The sequence below is a fragment of the Rhinichthys klamathensis genome, unplaced genomic scaffold (assembly GCF_029890125.1).
Source record: "Rhinichthys klamathensis goyatoka isolate OS25496 unplaced genomic scaffold, OSU_Roscu_1.1 h1tg000019l_1, whole genome shotgun sequence".
NCBI classification, from domain to species: Eukaryota; Metazoa; Chordata; class Actinopteri; order Cypriniformes; family Leuciscidae; genus Rhinichthys; species Rhinichthys klamathensis.
Window position 1 is genome coordinate 3,967,246 of NW_026606570.1, and position 23,253 is coordinate 3,990,498.

A 23,253-nucleotide genomic window follows, 5' to 3' on the forward strand; every position below is an offset into this window, starting at 1 on the left:
GTTAATAAATTAAATTAAGGATGGGGATTGTTTGAGTCGTGGTGACTGCTTGTAGACCCAGACGGCTCGTTACACAGTGCATAGAGTCCTAAAGTATCAGTCTGGAGACTGACACGTACACACACAAATACACAAATACGCACGCACGCACGCACGCACGCACGCACACACACACACACACACGCACGCGCACACACACACACACACACGCACACACACACACACACACACACACACACACACACACGCAGTCCTGCTCATTCAAGAGAGGTAGTAGTTCATGTTTCTCTGTCTGTCTTTGTCCGTTTCAGTTTGTTAAATCCATCTCCAGAGCAGCACAGCCTCTTTCAAGGGGAGTGATGGATGGAGGAGCCCTTATGGTGAAGCTCAATCTGAGCTTGGAATAAAACTCATCCCAGGCTTCACTCCACTTCACAAGCCACGACCATAATTTAATTCCAGTGTGTCTTTGGCCTTGGTTAATAGGCCTGGGATAGAGTCCCATAGTCCTCCAAGCATGTAGACCTTGACCAATATGTATTTCAACAGCAGCAAACGGGTTTATTTTATCCAAGGCTTGTCCGTTTCATAATCACATGCGTGAAGAGGTCGCCGATTCATAGAATAGCACATATGCATCGCTGCTGCGCACCTGGCTGGATGACATGGGGCTCACCCTGAAATAGAAATGATTTATTTTAAACGTTTTTTAAATTTTAATAATAATATTTCACAATATTACTTTTTTCATTGTATTTTTTAAATCAAATATATATATGTTAATAACAAAATTATGTTACACAAAAATACAAATATAATATAATATCTAAAGACTATCTAAAGTGACTTAAATGGCCAAATACTTTTTGTAGCCACTGCACATACTAATTACATTATAGCCTAGAATGTTGTTAAATACAGATCTATGTTAGGTAAATAAATAAGATTAAAACAGTAATGCACATGCTGAGTTGGGTCATTCCTACAATTTGGTGGATTATGGACTGAGCAGGTTTGTTGAAAACATTTTTACAATTCAATTATTCTTAAGTCTTGTCAGAGGGAGAAAATGTCTGTCTGTCATAAATACACACTGGTCAAGCTCAGGCTAATATAACATAATAATCCTGACCAAATATTTCAAATTTCACATTAACATTCTATGGCATTTGTCAATCCTGTTACAGGACATGTTTACAATGCAATGTGTAACAGGGTGGACGTTTTAAGCTAATAAAGTCTTTTACTAGCTAGTAAAGAACAACATGCTAGCAAAGGAAGAATTTAGGAATCTATTTAAAAAAATAAACATTTTCATGTCCAGTATAAATTGACACAACAGGATGGACATGTTATGTTTTACGCTTATATGTCACCTAAAATTGAGGAAAAGAGAGAAAAGTTTAAGACTGATTCTTACTTTGTTCTTAGACTTGTTTCCCTTCCAAAATATTATGTTACTTCTAGCAAGACAATATTTAGGGCATACTCTTAAGATTTTAAAGGGCAAATAGCAGCAATGTAACAGAGTGGACTGGAGTTTAAGGGACATAAACTAATTTCATGGTTTTACACATTGAATGAATGGGAATAGGAGCAGGCTTCACTCAATCATTAAACTTAAACTTTAAGAATGCTGGCCTGATGATTAGAATATATAAACAGGAAAGAGGCCGCACTATGCATAAATTGTTTTATTTGCACAAACGCATTTCGGCGCGTGCCTTCTTCAGTGTGCAACAAGATCACAATGTAACCAATCTTATATACCCACACCCATTAACACACCCATATTAACATCAACCAATAATTTTAAAATGATGCAGTCCAATGATGTCACCAATGTTTCAATCAGTCCATGTAATACTAGTATGTGTATTCTATGTTGATTCTAAATATGTATATCAGTCTTTGTCTTTCATTAATGGACTGACTGAACCATTGGTGACATCATTGGACTGTGCATCATTTTATAATTATTGGTTGATGTTAATATGGGTGTGGGTATATAAGATTGGTTACATTGTGATCTTGTTGCACACTGAAGAAGGCACGCGCCGTAACGCGTTTGTGCAAATAAAACAATTTATGCATAGTGCGGCCTCTTTCCTGTTTATATGGTTTTACACATTAAAATATGTATCACAATAAATTTTATTTTATGTCAGAAAGAATAAGTAAATATATTTCGAAATTTTGTAATTTGGAAATATATATGTAAACTTTTTCCAAAGTGAAGTGAAAGCGTGAATCGGGATATGGGAATTTGTCTGACAAGAGCTGCAAAACAATATTCTTAGGTACTAATCATTATGAAATTGAGTTAATTGGGGTATGTCTATGCATGGAAAACCATGCAGCAGTAAAGTTAAATAACATTTTATGTATAATATGCAGTATTGTTTCATAGGGACATAAAATCCAGCAAACTGTAGGAATAACTCTGTTATAATCTTACTGCACAAACCTCTTTTTTTTTTAGACATTTTGTCATGTCTAATTACCTGGAGTCATTGTACGTGTACCATTCTCCTGTACAGGGACTGCGGCAATATGCTGTATAATGGCCACCCAAAGATGTACCAGTGTGATTGGACACAGCATACAGATTATAGACTGCATTTACTGTGAGTAGAGAGCAGGAAAGATAGAAGAGAAGAGAAACAACAACAATTAAACACAATTATCCTGGAGCTACAGTAAAAACTGTATTGCTCAAACAACTGTACAGAATACAGGTGTCATAAATGATGATGATGCAGAACTCACCACTGTTATCAGAGGCAAATTCCCTGAGGTCCAGCTCTTTGAGGGGGAAGTTTACAAAGGTGGAGAGTTTGCTGGTTCTCACGCGACACTCAGAGAAACGCTTCAGATCTGAGATAGTTATGAGTCAAGGGCAAACAAATACATGCCACTTTTTATCCAATCCATAACTTAATGATGTTAATTTATACATATTTACATATTTATATTCAATTCATCAATACATGTAAGTAATAAAGAATGCAATTCTTTGTATTGTGGTTTTGTTTAAAAAGGATACGAAGCACCAAGATTTTAGGAAATTTCTGAATGGTAAATTTTTTAGTGCATTTCCTTCTGGATTTACATCTGTGGCATGTCTGCATGAAAAAAGAGAGGTTAGGATATGTCTAAATATTATATATATATATATACACACAACATTACTTAACTAACTACATTAATTAACATGAAATAACAATACGCTGATTTCACGCAGCCACCATGAAATCGAAAGCGAGGGTTCGGTGGGAAGAACCCCGGAAGTACAGATAGACAGCAATGCCTTGGACTACCAACCTGAAGCTGCTGCCGCGATTTACACTATTGGATGTTAATATCCAATATAGGATATGTATATAGTTCGTTCCTGCTTCTTTTTTTTACGTTCTGAATTATATATATAAAAAAAAATCTTATTTATAAATGAATTTCACTGTATATAGTCTAATGTATGAAAGAAATGTATGTACATTTTTAGAATAACTAATTTCTACATTAAACACAACAATACGCCATCGCATTCGCGACTCTCCTATAATTAAAGGCGACACTTCCGGTTTTCTTCCCACCGGAGCCATTTCAAAATGGCGGCTGCATGAAATCAGCGTATAAAAATACTTTAAAAACATTTCTTAATCTCAGTTAACGTTAATTTCAACTTTTACAAATACATTATTACAATTAAAAGTGATCTTTCTGTATTACTTAATGGACCAATTGACAACAACAATTTGTATTTTTATTAACTAATGTTAAAGAAAGATTAAGAAATACTGTAACAAATGTGTTGGTCATTGTTAGTTAATGCATTAACTGGGAGACCTTATTGTGAAGTGTTACAATATACTGTATATATATTTAAGAACATATATATATATAACCTTTTTAAACCATTAAAAAAAGTTAAAAGTAAAATAAATAAGAAATTATTTATATCTTGCACTTGCTGTAACTCATCAAATAAGTAGATGTATGACACTGATCACTTAAACTCCTTACTACAGACAGTCAAATGTTCTTAAATTAGTAAAATGTATACTTACTGGTCTCTCATTTCCATCTAGCACATCCTCCTTGGTGAAAAGTCGAAGACAATCGATCAAACTCACTTCTCCTGAAGTCTAAGGAAACGAAAAAATAAAAACAACAACAAAATGAAACAGACACGTTTACACAAACATGCTGCCATGTCAATAAGCGTGTATTTGAGTGCGACAGTCTTTATATTAACCTTAGTGATAGGCAAGGACAGATCCCAGAACGGATCAAACACAGTTGAGCAGAAGCCACACTCGCTGCACGTCAATGAGCTTTTCAGCTGACCAACAAACAGATCTGTGAAGAAATAAAACACTTTATAACCAGAGCAGGGAACACACACACACACACACACACACACACACACACACACACACACACACACACACACACACACACACACACACACACACACACACACACACACAGCAAGACTGTAGCTGTTGTTAATATAGCAGGTCAACTCACCGACTACTTTGCTGTCCTCACTCTCCAGGTACTTGTTCCACATTCTCTTGCCTTTCTCGTCATCCCTATTGATAAAACACATTTAATTTAAGACTCCAGACAGACTTCGCACTATTACTGTCAGATTGCAACAGTTAAACCACACACCACAGGTGATTCATCTGTTAGATCAATCACCACATCATATTACATCATATTTCAGCACAAAACCGAAACAAAGCAGTATTAATATGTTCCCAGAGGCCAATCCTGTCTAAATCTGTTTAGAAATACATTATTAGCTTTCCTGAGGCCATGGCTAAAATTTCAGTGCAGAGATTATTCTTTCGGGGACTCTAAACCAAAACCTAATGAGCTCCCTCGACTCCCATACAGAAACATTCTACGCAAGCATCAACTTCATGCTCCACACAAATAGCGCTCTGCGCAGTTTCTTTTAAAATACAGGAAAACAGTGAAATATGAGAGATATTATTACAATTTAAAATTGTTTTTTATTAAGAAAATTTGATGCTCAAGAAACATTTCTTATTAATATCAACGATGAACAGTTGTGCTGCTTAATATTTTTTGTAGAAACCATGATACATTTGTCCTGGATTTTCTGATGAATAGAAAGTTCAAATGAAAGGCATTTCTTTCAAATATGCACTTTTTTCGCCGAGCTTACATGGCGCAATGCATTCTGGGATCGCCTTCACGGTGAACGATACACGTGATGCTGCCTTAGAATTTGTCTAAAATTAGGTCTTATAAGTTGGCTTATAAATAATTCTTATAAAGGTCTTATAAATAAATTTGAAACATCTTAGCTTTAAACCATTGCTAATTTTGAAACCAGAAACATTGCTATTTTTGAAACAACAAACATGATGGGAGGGTTTTTAGAACCTGCTTGGTGTATCTACGTACGAGAGGTGATCAAAGTCCTCCATGCTGGTTCTGGGTTTCACTATCACTCTGTTTACTTCGTTATGGAGCCCATCCAGGAGAAACCGCAAGAACTCCTGAGCATCCTGCTGACTACACGACAGAAAACAGAAGGGAAAGAAAGTATATTTTTAAGGGCGAGTTTCAGCTAATTCAAAACTACATATTGAAGAAAACAAGTAAAATATGATGTTAGCATAATACAAAATGTTTTACTGTAGCTGTAACTTACTTGTAACCAACGAATCGAGGGGCATATTTCTGGATCTGCATTTTGAAGTCAGAAGGGCTGATGGCCTCACTGCTAGCAGATGTCCAAAGAGTCTGAGTGAGCTTGGCAAACTCTGAAAACAGAAACATACACATACTGTAGGCAGACATTTGACTAAGACACAGGACTCAAGGCTGCCTTGTGTGCATGATAAAAATGAATGCTCTACTATATGAACTGGTAAATGCGTCTCTTACCCTCCATTAGCGCAGCTTTGGCCCTGCAGTTGTTGTTGAGGTCAGTGCGGTGTGAGTTACGCAGACAGTAGTCCCTCAGGTCATGAGTGTTGCTTAGACATTGCAGTATGGAGTTCATGAAACACTGCAGAGACACATTCAACAAAAGGCGACTTAAATGGTTACTCCGTAAACATAGTCTGCATTCCACATATTTAAAGTCATAACAAAACAGAAGTAGCATCATATCTTTTTTTGTTTATTTCTGACATACATCCACGTGTAACGGATTTTTAAAAAAGATCCAAAATTACGAAGTCATTTTTTAAAATGAAACATATACATGTATGAACTGCATTTGCAAAATAGATCGTGTGTACGTCGACTTTAAAGGAACAGTGCACACAAAAACATAGACATATTCAGTTCTTCAAAACATCTTTTTAAGTCTTTTGAGTTTGCATTGGCATAAAGGCGAGTAAATATTGACAGAATCTTTTTTTTTTTGCATGAACTATAAATGGAACCATACTGAGAAATACTTACAGTATTTCCTAGATTCCTGAGGCCCACCAGACCCTGAGCATTCTTTGAGTTCTGCAAGAGAAAAACAGCAAAAGGGTTAGTGAGCTTTCTAAGTTAACCATTGAATCCAATGACACTTGATTTATACCAAAACATTTTTTAATACATTGAAATATGACTAAAGCACATGACTCACTCAGGCCACATCATTTGTTTGGCACAGATACTGACAGTGGAGTGAAAGTGCATGTTTAAGAAGAGAATTATGTCTAATAGAGACTTAAGAGTTATTTTCATTGCATGCATGCCACAAAAAAATCGAATTAATTAATGTTTCTGATTATATAAAATTACATAACAGCATGCTGTACTGTATAATGAGTCTATATGGTATTATTTTTCAGTATTATTATATAGTTTTGAGGACAAATGTGTGTGAGCTAACTAAAGCGTTCTCTCTGGGCTATTAAATGGCATGTTAGCAGATTTAGACAGAGACCCCTGCTGTTGAAGACTTGACACAAACAAATTATGCCCATCTGCCACACCACAACAAAAACGACTTTAAGTAATTTATTCAACGAGGGATGAATCATCACTGTTTGGTCAAATTTACTGTAATGATATATTCAAATCTTGCAGAGGAAACTGTTTCACCAATCAAAATTCAGACAGCTGGGAATGATGATGATGATAATGATTTCACATAAGATGATATTCTCAACATAAGTGCTCAGCCTGTTGACCATGACATAACGAGGAGCGCTCCAGAGAACACGAACAATGCGTCAAGCAGTTTCTCAGCATGAATCTCACGCATGAAACTGACACACTCCGAATCAGTGATATCAAGGCCTGGAATAGCAGTGCTCATTCTCATGTGCGTCATTCACTGATAACTATGTGATGTTACAATAGTGACTGCAATGCTCGGCAGAACTCATCAAAGTTCCAAATTTGCAAACGTCCCCTCGGACAGATGATTTTGAAGTCTGTGAGTGTTTGAGAAAGTGTGTGTGTGACTGAGATTCAAAATATGAAAGTTGCTGGTGTGTTAGGCGGCAGCCTTGAAATTAGAGTTGTTACAGCTAACTAAAACTAAATCTATTGAAAATCAATTAAAATAATATGAATATTAGAACAAAATTACTATAACGTAAATTGAACATAAAATAAAAAGCTAATTCAAAATAAATAAATGTTATAATAGTATATAAATAATACTAAAATATCATTCAAAAGTTAAAGATTGTGGTATTGGTATGCTCTACAGATGAGTCACTGACTGTACAGTGTGTGACAGAACTGTGTAACATGTTGAGTGTATCACATATTTTACACTGATGTGATGGTTGTTCACACTATGCAAAAATTCAATAACAATCCATCCATACACACATATGCAGAGTAGAGGCATAAATCTCACAAGCCGATTACAATTTTATAAAATAAGAGGTGAACTGCTATCACAAAAAAACATTATTTTAGTACTATTTGAGCCATGGACCACTACTAAACAGTTCCATGTTATTATGATGGTTTTATTGATACATCTTAAAGTATCTTTGAAATGGTAAATGCTATCATTTAAAGTAATCATTCAGTACCATGGTATATATCTAAGTATCTGAAAATATGAAAGATGGGACAAATTTGAGCTGCTATAAACTGTTTACAAATGTGTCTAAAATAATCAAGGACACAAATAAAGGATGTTGAATAGATACATAAATGCACGTTAAGGTATTAAAGAGCTGAGCCTCTGGATACCATCTGATACCATCACTGTCACAGTATGTTCGGACAGATCAGAATACACTTCAATTAAAAGTAATTAAGTGCACCAATCAAACACCTTCTATTAGCATCTCTGAGGAGGACAGACACATCAGGTTCAAACATGTTCAGCTGTGACTTATCCCAGGAGCATTTCTCTTATTTATATATTCATCCAAACATCTGATAAGCTTTTTCTTCCCCAAAGAAAATGAGAGAGGGGGAACAGATGGTCCAAGGCCTCACTCCGCTGCCGAGCCGGTCTCTGGCTTTCACACCCAGCCCTTAAACCAAACAGATTGGTATGACAACAGCCAGCACCCAGCAGCAGCCATGGGTACGGCAAGCGTAAGGAGCTCTGCCTCGAAAGCGATTGGGTAACAAGAGGGCAGCGGGATCTCACACTGGCTGTCTCTTCAAAGATCTTCGGAGGGCTGCAAGCTAATTGGCTGGCGCGAGTTAAAAGCGAGTGAGTAGGAACACTGTGTCCTGACCTTAGTTTCTGGAAGCCATGGCTGTCACCAACATAAGAACTCAATGTGCTCTGATGCCAAAAGGCTGGTCACATGCACATACTGAGACACATTTTATTCAAGCAGACTCCAGAGGCTCAGTTCTTTAATACCTTAACGTGCATTTATGTACCCATATTTCAGTGCATACTGTTAAAAAATAAAGGACAAATTTGGGACAAGTTGGGATACCTGGAAGGAACTGTCTCATCAGAAATGGGACATCTGGTTGCCGTAACTTAATCTCAACCAATGTTGATGATAAGCCACGCCATTTCATTGTTATCTTGAAAATGATTGACAATCTAGATGGGCAGGATAGAGATTTTGTGTAAGGTCACAGGCATGTGAAGAACAGGACCTTTGGCAATTCTTGGAATGTAATCGCTAGATACACAGATAGATAACACACATTCCTTCAGAAAGGCATGGCTTACTTAGGAGTCCATTTGTTCCTAAATGTTACATAATGTTATGTTCTGATTTTTCATTGTTGCATAACAAACACTGGTTACACTGGGTAATGTGGTTATCATCACTCCAATAATTTATGTCAAGCCCCTTGAACTGTGTTGTTGTAAAATACTGTAAAAATGGGTCTTAAAGTTTTCCCATCATTAAAAGCCACATAAACATTTTAAATGGATTCTTAATTTTATGGATTATTCGCTGCCATTAACTGTTTCTGTTTCTGTATTGCGGGTTTTCAAACTAGGGGTTTGAACATTTCTTGGGGTCCACTGAAAATTTCAGAGAAAATAAAGGTGACTTAATATTATTTACAGAATTTGATTTAGTTTTTCGCTCTTTCTAAGACTGGTCAGAAAACATTAGATTAATCATTATCAATCTATTTACAGCCATAGTTTTAACATTAACACATAAAAACAAGTATTTGTTTATACAGCCAAAGAGTATATTGTTTATACTATACATCTTTATATATAATATATATTTTGTAAAAACATTATTTATTTATTTATAAGTTTTCATCTCTCCTTCCTTGCAACATTCTTTCGAGTATGTATAAGGTTAAATCTGCTTTGAAACCGTATTTATTGTGTAAGAAATACAGTAGGCCTACTCTATTACTTAAAAATTGTAATAAAAAGTTAATATTTTCAAGATATTTTTATAATTTCTTTTTACACATACATAAAACTGTAACGCTGTCATAATTTAAAAGGGAAACAGCATATTAGGGGTTGTTGGCAGTGAAAGTTTTAATGACAAAATATCTATGTGCTGTATTTACAACATGACAACAACATTTGTTTAATGTAAGGAATCTAGCTCAGTATTGAGAGTCATCTTAGTATGAATGTGTAGCACAGCACAAAAAAACTTAAACATCCAAACAATTTGCCATTCTGAGCTAAATATAGCCCTTTGTAATCATCAACCTTAGAAAGATCAACAAACGTATTTACAGCACAAAGAGGTGGTGACAGTGCCTCTAGTTATGTAGCCTAACTAGGTCTACATCACAGATGACTCAATATCATCCGTTTTAATTTACACTCTAATTAACAGTGCTTAAGTGGTTTCCTGACTCTTCATGAATATGCGCGACGCAACAGCTGCGCAGGTAGATGGCGTCAGTCGCTCAACGCAAAGCCAGCGGCTTAAAACGCAACTAAACAATGACCGGAGTTACGTAACAGTCCTCGCTACGAACATTTACATTATTTATATATTATTGGCAGTGATACCGACGCATAGTACCGACGCGACAAACGTAAATCTTCCGTACGAAGCAGCATTATGAGTTTAAAAACACACAGAAGTAAAAGCTAACATGTAGGACGCGAGAACGCTGGTCACTTGGCAAGGTCAGAGATAGCAGCCAGCATCTGTAGGCTACTGTATGCGCTTCTGTTGGGACACATTGGGGAACAAGTCTGCAAGACTCAAATTCTTTAAATGCTACAAGAAATACGCATATTTCTAATGTGAGTGTGGCTTGTTCCCTAAAAGGTAAACCTTAAAAACACAGGGTGGATACTACCATACCAGATCTAATGGACTGAATTTAACGTAGACCTACATAAAAAAATTCAGAATTAAATAATTATTTCAGTTGTCTTCATATGAGCAAAGATGACATGCAACTGTTAATTGCTTATTGTTCAGGTACGTCTTATAATTTTCTCACATCTCCATCAATTATTAGAGTCAATAATGTTTCTCACCCAGCACATTTGGGAGGTCTCTGGTTTTTGTCTATTTAATATTTTGTACTTTTCTAAAAAATCTGTTGTCATGTTTATCTCCTCAGGGGTTTCTAAATTGCAAAACACCTATGTTGATATCCTTTACAACCATTTCCTAAAATAAACAATATCAAAAACAAATCAATATTGTGAGGACGTAGGCTAGCCTATTGAGCTTCCATGCTCACTTTTAAAGTTCACAAAGCCACAACAAACAACAATATGGCCTATAGCCTATATAGTGATTTTGATGGGTGATATGATATTCACAGTGATTTTACACTCAAAGATAATCGGCTACCAAACTATCTTACCATTTGAGGTAGGAAAAGGATGAGAAAACAGTTGACATGTTAAGTAAGTCTGCATCACTACGAAAGCAATGAGGCGTGAGTTTGTGAGTGTTAGTTGTACTTGTACTTTGAGTGTTCATTTTCATGCCCAAAATATTATCAAATACTTCCCAATCCTCTGATATAGTTTCAGCTCTATTTTAGTCGCAGTAGGCTATACATAAAGTCGAGATGATAACTTACGAGCTGCTAGTTAGGCTTACCTTTGCCTGGTTAATAAGAAGCCCCACAAACGTGGACACCAGCATAGAGCGAGACATCGTCGGACTTTTTCTGCGCATATCCTGTTTGATAAAGGGGAAAGCTGAAGCCGGCGGTTCCTCTGGGACAGTGACCGTGTACGACTGTCTTATACTCGGCATTGTGACTGGAGAAAACTAGCGAAATAAACGGCGCAATGTCTTAATATGACTTAACACCAAAGCCAGAGTATTCCTGCGTATCAGTAAAGATCCTCTTTTTTTTCTTGCAGTCTTTCTGATGGTCCCTTGTAGGCTATTCCTCAGGTGATATTTTTGTCATGCACTGTGCTAAGTATATGTCCTTGGGCTCACGAGAGCTTAACATTCACGAATAATGCCGACGTATCGCGCAGGTCGCATATAATAAATATTGCAATAGATAAAAAGATACAGACTTTACTAAATCGACTCGCGCTTAAATATTCCGTACAGGTGTTCTGTATTCAGCCGCTTGTAGTCCGGGTGCGCGAGCGCTGAAAGTCAGATATCAGCAGAGAAATAATGGAAAAGTCTGAGTGCTGTTTGCTTTTACTCGGGCGAGCACACGCCCCCTCGGCACGAGAGAGACGTCACCAAACGCCTCATGCTCTCCTGACGTCACCCAGCAGAGGACAAGACCTTCCCATTCATCTGTGACAGCAGCAGTCAAGTTTCATGGGGTTGGAACGACATGAGAGTGAGTAAATGATGACAGAATTTCCCTTTGTGGGTGAACTATCCCTTTAAAAAGCTGCAGCCTTAGAAATGCTCCCCCCCCCCCCCCCCCCCCCCCAATGCCCCCCGCCCCCCTCCTACTACACATTCAAAAAATAATGTAAGCTGAAGCAGACACTTACGCATCATATAGACAGTAAACAGCGATCGTAGCATTTTGGAACCCACCACCAAATAAGCAATGTTGAAAATAAATAATATTATTAGATTGGTGCAGCTTTTGGCATCTATTAAATGTAGGCAATGTAATGGACCGTAAACACTTACAATTTATTTGGGGAAAAAATCTAACTATTATGCACATTTTATTAAAGCAATTGTGCAAAATGGTCATTGAGTTGGTAAATTTACAGATTGACCAGTAATTCTGCAAAATGACTGAAGCTGAACAGAGTAAAATCAGTTGGCACTGTGGCCTATTAGATTTGAAATAACTTACCTAAACAGAAAACAATTCCAGCAGTAATTTTTGCTCTTGGTGGATGCTATAGGGGTATCAATAACTGATGATATAATTTGTAAATGTTACTGTCATTTGAAATCAGTCTTTGAATATATACATATTTTTGCTATCTGTAATACATGTTCTGGTATTGTGTAATTTCTCCAAAACTCACACACTTTCTTCCCTCACTTGCCTCAGTGTATTGCTCACAGGCTAAAATGAAACTAATTACAGGACTTTGCACTATAGGCTAATACTGAGTGACTTCAGGTCCCTTTGCACATTTATATAGCCTTCCTATTCAAGTTACTCTTTAGATAGCTCAGGGGCAACAAAGTGAACAGTTGAATGTTAAAGGAGTCGTCGTTCACTGCCCCTACCAGAATGCCTGAATTAACTACAGTTCCTTACACAAAAACCTTTACTTTTTTTTCAGGGTGTTTATTTTTGTTTAATTTTTGTTTGTTTTATCATTATTTGCTTTAATTATATTACATTATTAATTTATTAGTCTTAGCATTTCAATATTTTGTTTTATGCAACCATAAAATGTACTTTTCATTTGAATAAAAGGGCATTTTCTACTTAACAAAATGTGATGGTTGTAGTTTCATGACTCAATACTGTTACTAACATTACTCTATAAATCTATCCTCTAGTGACCCTATTACCTCACCCTAAAATGCTCCACACTAAAAGGCCCAGCAGACCAGTGACCCAGAAGCAGCTGTAGGGCAATTTGTGTGGGAACAATGGCAAAAAGCCCTAGTGGTATTTCTCTGAGTCTTTTCACCAGCCTATTACGTAAGCAGCATCTAAAGCATGGCAGAGCTGGCCTATTCTGTGCAAATAATTGCATTCATCTTATGAAACACACTCTGAGTCGAGCTTATATAAGAGCTGTTTGAAGCTGTGTGCTGAGCCTTATATTCATGCCAGCCACAATCCACATCATCAGTGATGGACATGCCAAAGCATTGCCATTTCACTGCCACAACTAACAGATGTGCTTATGTGAGAGAGACACACACTCAAAGCGAATTAGAGGGACTGTCTGTTTTGTAGATATCTGAATAACAGGCCTCTCTATATAAACAAACCAGAGCAAAACATGAACACAAAAGGGTTAGGCATCTACACATACAGTATTAACATTTTTTTTTTTTAAATAAAAATGTATGTATTGCAAAATGTATTGCTGTGGACTCAATAACACTAGACTTAAGCCAGTCATAGACTTATGTTTAAGGACATGGAAACACGGAAAATGACTGTTTTATGATTTCGTATTGACTACATTCTCTTTTTGTAATGTGTATTTATTTGTTCATAAATTATATTAAATCAATAAATCAGGTCATAAATAAAATCTACGATAATAGTAAATGTAATTTGCGTTTAGCCCTAAAAATCTTTTAACTTTTTTGGTGAGAAAGACTTTTTTTTTAATAAAGATGTTGTTCTTTAGTGGTGTTTAGAAAGGAAACAAGTAACGCTTCCTGTGATTCCTTATCGGAAAAAAAATCATTAATTGGGCAGCATTCTATCTATTCTATCTGGAGTGCCTTTCACAAGTATATAACCTAAAGCATGCCATGAATAACTGGTGTTTACATAACTGAGCTAATCAGCATGCAGGGCTGTTGCACAACAGACCTCCACAGTTAGACTGGCACAGAGGTCATTGCTCTCAGGGAACCAACCAGTGGAGCCTAGCATGATGGAGGATTTAAGCCCAGAATAAGTGAGAATGATTGGGCGTGAGCCCTTGTCTAACATTCTTGGTAATTGACCTCTAATTTAATTATTAACTGTCAGAGGTCCTGAAGATGGTTTAAGCAGGTTATAGATAAAGTGTCAAGTCAGCATGCAAGAGTTCTGTTTGTAGAAAGATACCGAGAACAGCAGAAACAAAAAGACAAGCATATCTTCTCAATTCTGCCACCGTTCACAAAACATCTATTCACACAGGTGCATGACAGAAGAAGAGAAAAATAGAAAGACTGCTTGCGTTTAAAGTCTATCATAAGCAGCAGTCCTCGACGCAGATGGAGTGATGTCACCAGAACCACTGCAGTGACTCATTCTGAACTCGCCAGTCAAAAATAGACCTAAACATCACACTGACCTCTAAACACTTCCAACACACAGACATATCACAACACGAAAGACATCACAGTGACCCCTAAATTATTCAAACGGTGGGTGCACTAAACACAACAGGCAGAGCAGCAGAAGTCTTGAATATAATCACACTCATAGTCTCATACCAACCACAACACACCCCTAGGTCAGTGAGAAAAAAAGGCCAAACCTTTTTAAAATATGGTTTAAAACACACGCATATAAGTATCGGAAGTATCAATACTTTAGTAATCCGCTCATAGTCAAAGGATGCAAGGAAAAAACGGATGCTGTGTTAATTGAGTTAACTATTTGTAACTTTAAACAGAACACATTCATTATGCGTGAATTTTGTAAGCCCAATTAATGTGATATATTATAAAACATATTATTATAAAATAATATCTATATGTTTTAAATATATTTTAATGCAGCTTCAAACATGATAAGAAAAACTAAATACTGTGGCCATGAAAAAGACTAATTTGTTTAGTTGGTGTATAAGGGAATAGATATTTTGGCCACAATTTAAACTAAATAAAGTGTTGCATTTACTATTTTTTATACTTCCGCATGTCATGTGCAGGGCTCCATAATTTTTTTTTTTTTTTTTTTTTTTTTTTTTTTTTTACATTTTACAGTCAGCCTAAAACATTTTTTAAAAGACATTCTGATATTGACACACAGTTTCATTTAGTTTTTCTGTATGTTTCTGCATGTTGGTTAGTCCACATGATGATGGTTCAATTGACAAAATATGTTCAAGTATTAATAAGCAGTAAAGCAGTTTAGTTTTGATTAGTTTAGCAGTTTTAGTAAAAAAAAAGATTATGGCAAACTGATTAATATGATTTTTCTTTAAAATTTTTAATTTGCTCTTCATTATGACATCAGGAGTTATCATAGTTGTATCACCCAGACATTTTTGACTTTATGGCCCCCAAATACAAATTTTAATACAAAAATGTTGGAGCTGATTAACTTTAAAAGAGACTTAAGGTGATGATACACAGGGCAACTTTTTGAGCAATGTTGCTGGGCAATCTTGCCGAGCAATTGTTGCTTGGGCACTTTCCCATTGAAAATGAGCAATACATTTCTATAATTTAGATCGTCGTGGTGAACCCTGTGTCTCATCTGGTTGCCTGTTGACGGCAACATTGCCCAGCAACATTGCTCAAAAAGTTGCCCTGTGTATCATCACCTTTAGGGATGGACTAGGCTAGTTCTCAACTGCCAGAATACCTGAGAAACAACTTGGTTACCACACACAACTCCTTATTGTGGTTGTGGGTTGTGCACATTATTTTGAGAAAATTCAAAATCTAATTCGTAATTCCTGTTGAACATCATGACCTACAAAACAACATGTACTCTAATGACTTTCTGACTTAAGAATATTGCACATCTTCTTATATTTTAATGACTTGTATAGTGTATAGTGCATGGTTAAATAGTGCTCTGGACTTATTTGTTTTATAAAAACCCTAACCGATGTAAAATAATGCTATTATCAAATATTAAACAGCATTTAAATCAAAACTGCCTAATGTTACCGAATAAAATGTCGAACCTATGAAGAGAAAATGACTGTGAATCTTTGGGGGTGTTGATGCACTTATGTTTTTGATCCTCATTTTGAATCCGATCCGAACTTAGTCTTTGACAAAATTGTGATTTTCTCAGCTTTTTGTTTAAAATGTTGCTTTTTTATGTAACTTACCCACTATCAAGTGTTGATAAAAAAGGATGCATGAAGCTAGTATAAAATGTTTTTAAAATGGAAAGAGTTAAAGTACAGTTAAAGGTATATATCTAGTATAAAAAAGTAATACAAATAGGACCATAGTAGTAAAGAGCAAAAATAATATATAAATAGAAAACGATAATGATGTTCACTTAAAGAAACCTTACATGTATACTTGCAATATAAAACAGTATATTTCAAAGTGTACTTTCATAAACAAAAAGTAGTAAACTATCAGTATACCTATAAGTTCATTTGTATAGTTGCAGTACAAATGAAAAACGTAGTTGTTAACTAGTCGTGTACTCAAAGTTTACTACTGTTACACTTAAAGTATACTTAAAAGTATATTTTTAAACACTAAAGAGTGGGCCAATTTAGTTCCAAGTAGTATTGAAACCGTACACTTACAAGTCTACTTCTAGATATCAGTATACTTACTACCTTTACTTAATAAAATGAACTTGAAGTATACTTTTTTGTAAGGGTACACAGCTGTGTTCCCTGAGCATGTTGTGTGTCATGGTTTTGCAATGTAGAGTATGCAAAATATGCACATGTGTGTGCGCGTTAGGTTCCACTTACTACAGACAGGTCAAACACTGAAGGGTCCCTGGAATGCATGCCGCTAGTTTGACAAAGGGTCACATCAGATATCACTATCATGCACAAACACATTTGCAGACACACAAACAGACACATACTTAGCTTCTTTATCGTTTAGAAACGGTTCCACTTTCTGATGGAAATCTGACTTCTCAGAACTTATACATAAATAACCACACACAGTTAAACTACAATCACTGTGGCTTCTGTGTAATGAGCAACATGCACATTGGTGCTGCTGGTTAATGAATTCATAGTACCACGTAACACATTTGGAGCATCTAGGAAAGCCAAGCCAGAACTGACCCTTCTCCCTTTCTCAGAATGCATGTAACCCTTAAAGTATTCTTATTTCCAATCTGCATATCTTGCAAATGGCTCCTGGCCAAGAGGATATCATGGGCAGGCCAGCTTGTTTTTACTGAAGTCCTCTCTTTCCTACTCATGCATGAATTGTGTGCTGTAAAACATGATTGGTTATTAACTCAAATGACCGATGGAAAGCTATTGCATTTAACTATTTACATCTCATATTATTCTTCATGGGCATGGTCTAGCTTGCATATAGTGCTTTATACCCAAATACACTCATCTAGGACAAGTAAAAACAGTCATGGTGGTTATTCTGAATGAACGTATATAAATAAAACTATAATTATATCAATATAACTGTCAGTTATTAAAAGGTCAGCAGAGGTTAGGTGAGGTGATGCAAGGTGTGCTGTATTCCAAACATTTTCCTGTCAGTTCTAAACATCTGTAACCTGACTGGCTCTATGCTTTTATTACAGCAATAATCAGAGTGTTTCAGGGTTAATGCACATCTACAGCAGTAGAGAAAGAAGAAAAGACAGATAGGAAACTGGGGGATTTTTTTTATTCCTTACTAATAAAAAATATAGCCTTACTATATTTATTTACTTGGTCAGTGTCGTTGTGGGTTCTCTTTCAAGCATACGTTTCGGTGTCTCACTATGGGACACGCCCCTTCCGCGTATTCCTCAGAAGCCCTATTACATTACGCCAGCCACAATTGGCTGGCAGACATGATGTAGTGTCTGGGACTACCCCACCCCTCAGTATAAGAAGAGCAACACAACGTCATTACGACATTCAAAAACCTCTTCTCACTTCACACCAGAAGCCTACAAACTTTTCAACGAACTTCTGGACGAATTACTGGCCACCACGCCGTTTTTCACCTGGCTCCTTCGATTGGCATTCCAGCTGATTGCAAGGATTGTTCGACACTATGATGGCTGCAGCAATGCAGACTATCCCAGCTAGTAAGGGAGATTCTGTGTGACTCTGTTCATGTGGGAACAAAATTTCAAGGACCCACACCAGGTCTGCTCTGCATGTCTCAGGCTAAAACATGCTCAATTGGCGATCGAGAATCCCGGCTCATGTGAACACTGCACACACTTCACCATGAAGAGCCTTCATCGCAGGCTAGCACGTCAAGCTAGCCTGTCGGGCCAGGATCCCCTTATGACACCTAGCCCCGCGCCAGCTGCCACTCCGCAGGTATCCATTCCAGTAGAGCTGCCCACCACGGCAGCCCTCTGGAGTGAGCAGCTCGATGTGCATACCTCTGCCCAGTCTGCTCAGCATGGACAAGGAAGAGGACACGCTTATTTTTGAGGAAGAGGGGCAATCAGACTTTCTTCTGTCTGATGAAGATGAAGACTTCGAGGACTCTCCATTCCTCCCCCCTGCGCACCCGTGCAACCCGGCACAACAAGGCGTGCGGGGCACCATCCTCCCCGCTTCTCAGTGTTGATCTGCAAGATGTGTGCAAACACGCTGCAGGGAAACTAAATATTCCGTGGCCGACCGTGGTAGCAGAGACTGCAAAGTCTCGCTATGAGGGTAAGAGCCTGCCGAGTGCGAAACGGGCAGCACAACCTGTTTTCCCAGAGCTCCTGGAGGAGGTTGCGGTTACGTTGAAGGACAAGCCATTTACCAGCAAGATGCCCGTGCAGGGTGGCTCCATTCTCGATATGGAGGGGATGGGGAAGGTAGGCCTTCTCTGAATGCCCCCCATAGAGCCATTATTTGCTGTGCACTTGCAACCGAAGCGCACGGCGGCTGCAAATCCGACGTTGCCATCTAAAGCTGACCGTTTCCAGTCGAGCATTGACCGAACGCGCTTATAGAGCAGTCATACTCTATGTCACTATGAACGCGATCTCTCTGCTGACCGCATACCAAGCGGAGTTGCAGGACGAAGCGCCTACCATGCCAGGTGAGAAACACTGGGAAGAGATCTGTGTTGTAACGGATCTCTCTCTGCGTCTTCAGGGATGCGAGGTTCAAGTCGCTGGGAAAGCCATGGCCACAATGGTTATCCAAGAGAGAAGACGATGGCTTAATCTGGCTAATCTCTCTGACAGGGAAAAAGAAGCCACCCTGGACGCTCCGGTTGTTGCAGAGGGCATTTTTGGGTCAGCTCTGACACTGATGCAAAAGAGATGCGAAGAGAAAAAGAGGGATGATGGGGGGGGGGGGGGGGGATCTTTCATCCCCACCCAGAACGCTTGGCACTATGGGCCTGGCCAGTGAGTGGTTCAATTTGAATACAACCGGTCTGTCTGACAGTGTTATCAGAACCATACAGGATGCAAGAGCTTCATCGACTAGGTCTCTCTATGAATGCAAATGGGGCATGTTTGAGCGCTGGTGCGCAGCTAAGCACGATATTCCCTTTCAGCGCTCAGTGGCAGTCGTTCTATCATTTCTACAGGATTTGATAGACCAAGGGAAAGCGTTTTCAACCATAAAAGTGTATTTGGCCACTATTTCTGCTTGTCACATAGGTTTTGATAATAAAACCATTGGGCAGCATCCTTTAGTATGCAGGTTCATGAAGGGCAGGTGTTGCGCTTTGCCAGTTTCAAAACCACTTTCTCCTTCATGGGAATTAGCACTGGTACTTGATGCTTACTCAATGTCCCCATTTGAGCCACTGGACAAGATTGATTTAAAAATATTGTCGTTTCAAACGGCGCTGCTGTTAGCCTTGGCTTCGGCGAAGCACGTAAGTGAGATTCACGCACTTTTGGTGCCTTCAGCATGTACACAGTTCATGCCCGGGGATGCAGGGGTAGTTCTGAAGCCTAATCCTGCATTTATGCCCAAAATAGTTCATTCTATCACTCCTTTTGAGCTAAGAGCTTTCTATCCACCACCTTTTGCTTTATCAAAACAGCAAAAGCTAAATGAGTTGTGCCCAGTGCGTGCTTTACACATTTACACAGAAAGAACCAGAGGGTTCAGGGAGAGTGATCAGCTGTTTGTATCTTGGGTGAAACCACGTATGGGGAAGGCGATTACTAAGCAGGGTTTGTTGCACTGGATAGTGAAGGCAATTTCATTGGCATATTCCAGTAAGGTTCATGCGCCCCCAGCTGGTTTACGTGCACACTCAACAAGGGGAATGTCAATTTCGTGGGCTCTCTTTAAAGGAGTCACAATACAGGATATTTGCGAAGCGGCAAGTTAGTCCTCGCCGCATACATCTGCAAGGTTTTATAAACTGGATGTTACAGCTCAAACTTTAGCACATGCAGTATTGAGCGTTGGAGTTGAGCCATGACTCGTCCAGCCCTGGAGAATCGAGATTGATGCTGTGGTTGGCAGGAGACTTCGAGGCAGGCTATCTGGCAATACGGAAGTTAGGATATCCAATTGAGGGAATGCATTAACGTCACTTCCCCGCCGGAACACGCCCCCCTCAGCGGGACTGAGTGGCAGAAGAGCTGCTGCGTGACTGGAGTTAATAGGGGGAACTGCGAAAACGCGAGTAAAACAAACTATTATCAGTTTAAACTAAAAGTTGGACTCGATATAGTGTTCCTTACAACTTATAGATCCAGTGATCCATGGATATTGACATGCAGCCAGGAATCGTGTTTCCTGACATTTATATGTGCCTGATTTCGACGCCGGGGAAATAAATGAAGACAATTTGCCTGTAAACGTTTTATATAAATACAATATAGATAGGTCTAAATCCGAGTGATCACTTACATTAATGTTATACTGTATATCATCATATCGTCCAGCCCTAAAACTTGTGTAGTTTTTTGTCAGTGTTTATTTAAAAACATCCAATTATGCAGAATATAGTCTGTTCTGTAGCTTTTTGCAGTCTGTAAAAATATACAGTACCTCAGATTTCTGGTCAAATCTAGTTGTACAGTCAATCGCAAAGCTCTTTCCCGTTTTAGATTTGTTTTGTGTGATTTTCACGGCATTCACGCTGAAAACAAATGCTGCCGCTCAGTCTTTTTGCCACTTGTGGGCGTGACCGCATTCACTCCGGCCGACGGTGACGTCATGCGCATACCCTCTATAGTGAGACACCGAAACGTATGCTTGAAGGAGGGGTTACTTGCGTAACCCCTGTTCTCTGATAGCATTAAGTGAGGTGTCTCACCAGATCACCCTCCTTGCTGTGTGAAGGCGAGGAAGAGGTGTGCTTTTTTTGAATGTCGTAATGACGTTGTGTTGCTCCTCTTATACTGAGGGGTGGGGTAGCCACTCCCAGACATTACGTCATGTCTGCCAGCCAATTGGGGCTGCAGTAATGTAATAGGGCTTCTGAGGAATACGCAGAAGAGGCGTATCCCATAGTGAGACACCTCACTTAATGCTATCAGAGAACGGGTGTTACGCAAGTAACCTATTGTTTTGGTTCTTTAGTTGTTGCCATAACTGAAATCATTTGGCGAAGTGATATGGAACTGTAATGCGGTCAAGACCAGCCTGGAACTACTTTAGCTGTGTGTTTCCCTGAAAATAATTGCTCACATTAGAATGTTCGTCAACCAATCAGATTCAATCATTCAACAGCCCCATAGTATAAATATTCTTATACCATGGTCTGTCTGAATATTCAATTCTGATTGGCTGGAAGGTACTGTATGCAATAAAACTGTTTAATGCACAGGTAGTTCCGTTTAATCACCATTCTATATTAATTTCATTGATTTCATTGAAGGACACACACGCATACGTAACTCAAGAGATCGCGCTGTGCTCACACAGAAAAATTTAGCAGCACAGAAACTTTTTATAAACACTGCCCCGTGACTTTTATTAATATAATAGCTTCGCTACTGAATTGCTACATATTTCTCAGCAATGAGGGGGTAACATCGCTGGTTTTGAAGTAACTAAACACATCTTTTTTGTTAATAGAGAGAGACACTGAACAGACGCAAGTAATTCACACATGCATCTCTCATCTCTCTCTTTCTCTCTCTCAAAAATAAATGTAAATAAATGCTAAAATTTATTTATTCAAATAAATGTAATATTACGCACAACTTTATCTCTGTGTCTTATTCAAAACGGGCAGAATGCTAGATCTAATGAGACGTAACAGACAAAAATAACCACCATTTTTACTTTTCCGGCCAAATATTGCTCTGCAGACATCAGTTACAGCTTTAAGTTGTCAGTGCTGGCAAATGACCATTGTATAAGCGGTATAATCATAACAGCTATCTGTGGATTAAACAATCTGAATTGACTGAAAGGAGGCACCCACCCTCGGGTTTGGGTCGGAGTGGTACTTTGCCTCCATGTTGTGCATTAAAAACATTTAATGCACAGCCTGCTGTGGATTATCCTATACATATTAATTGTTTAAATTGTTTAAATGTTTATAAATAAAAAACAAATTGTTATAACATAATTACGTCATTTAAAAGTTATTATTGCATTATTTTAAAAACTAAACGGTAACACTTTACAATAAGGTTCATTAGTTAACTACATTAGTTAACATTAACTAAGAATGAACAATACTTCTTCAGCATTTGTTTATCTTTGTTAATGTTAATTTCAACATTTACTAATACTTTATTAAAATCTTGTTAACATTAGTTAATGCACTGTGAACTAACATGAACAAACAATGAACAGCTGGATTTGTATTAACTAACGTTAACAAAGATTAACAAAAACAGTAACAAATGTATTGCTCATGGTTAGTTCATGTTAGTTAATACATTAACTAATGTTTAACCCTCTGGGGTCTAAGGTGTTTTTGGGGTCCTTGAGATGTTTTGACATAC

At 37.9% G+C, this 23,253-nt stretch overlaps 1 protein-coding gene across 3 annotated transcripts in view; it reads right to left on the reverse strand.

Annotated features, from left to right (window-relative positions):
• Positions 1 to 295: 295 nt before the first annotated feature.
• usp2b (ubiquitin specific peptidase 2b) overlaps positions 296 to 23,253 on the reverse strand; it is an 84,034-nt gene continuing 61,076 nt past the window's right edge. Inside the window, exons 1-12 of one of the 3 annotated variants that reach the window (XM_056236370.1) lie at positions 11,493 to 12,024; positions 6,457 to 6,507; positions 5,932 to 6,055; positions 5,696 to 5,807; positions 5,446 to 5,556; positions 4,534 to 4,598; positions 4,259 to 4,362; positions 4,071 to 4,148; positions 3,047 to 3,125; positions 2,770 to 2,877; positions 2,505 to 2,625; positions 296 to 677 (exon numbers count right to left, since the gene is read on the reverse strand). In XM_056236370.1, the coding sequence (XP_056092345.1) occupies positions 593 to 677; positions 2,505 to 2,625; positions 2,770 to 2,877; positions 3,047 to 3,125; positions 4,071 to 4,148; positions 4,259 to 4,362; positions 4,534 to 4,598; positions 5,446 to 5,556; positions 5,696 to 5,807; positions 5,932 to 6,055; positions 6,457 to 6,507; positions 11,493 to 11,651 (1,197 nt within the window). In that variant the 5' untranslated portion in view covers positions 11,652 to 12,024 and the 3' untranslated portion in view covers positions 296 to 592. Of the gene's footprint in view, positions 678 to 2,504; positions 2,626 to 2,769; positions 2,878 to 3,046; positions 3,126 to 4,070; positions 4,149 to 4,258; positions 4,363 to 4,533; positions 4,599 to 5,424; positions 5,557 to 5,695; positions 5,808 to 5,931; positions 6,056 to 6,456; positions 6,508 to 11,492; positions 12,025 to 23,253 lie in introns of those variants that run through there. The other 2 variants (XM_056236351.1, XM_056236360.1) reach the window with 2 other exon arrangements.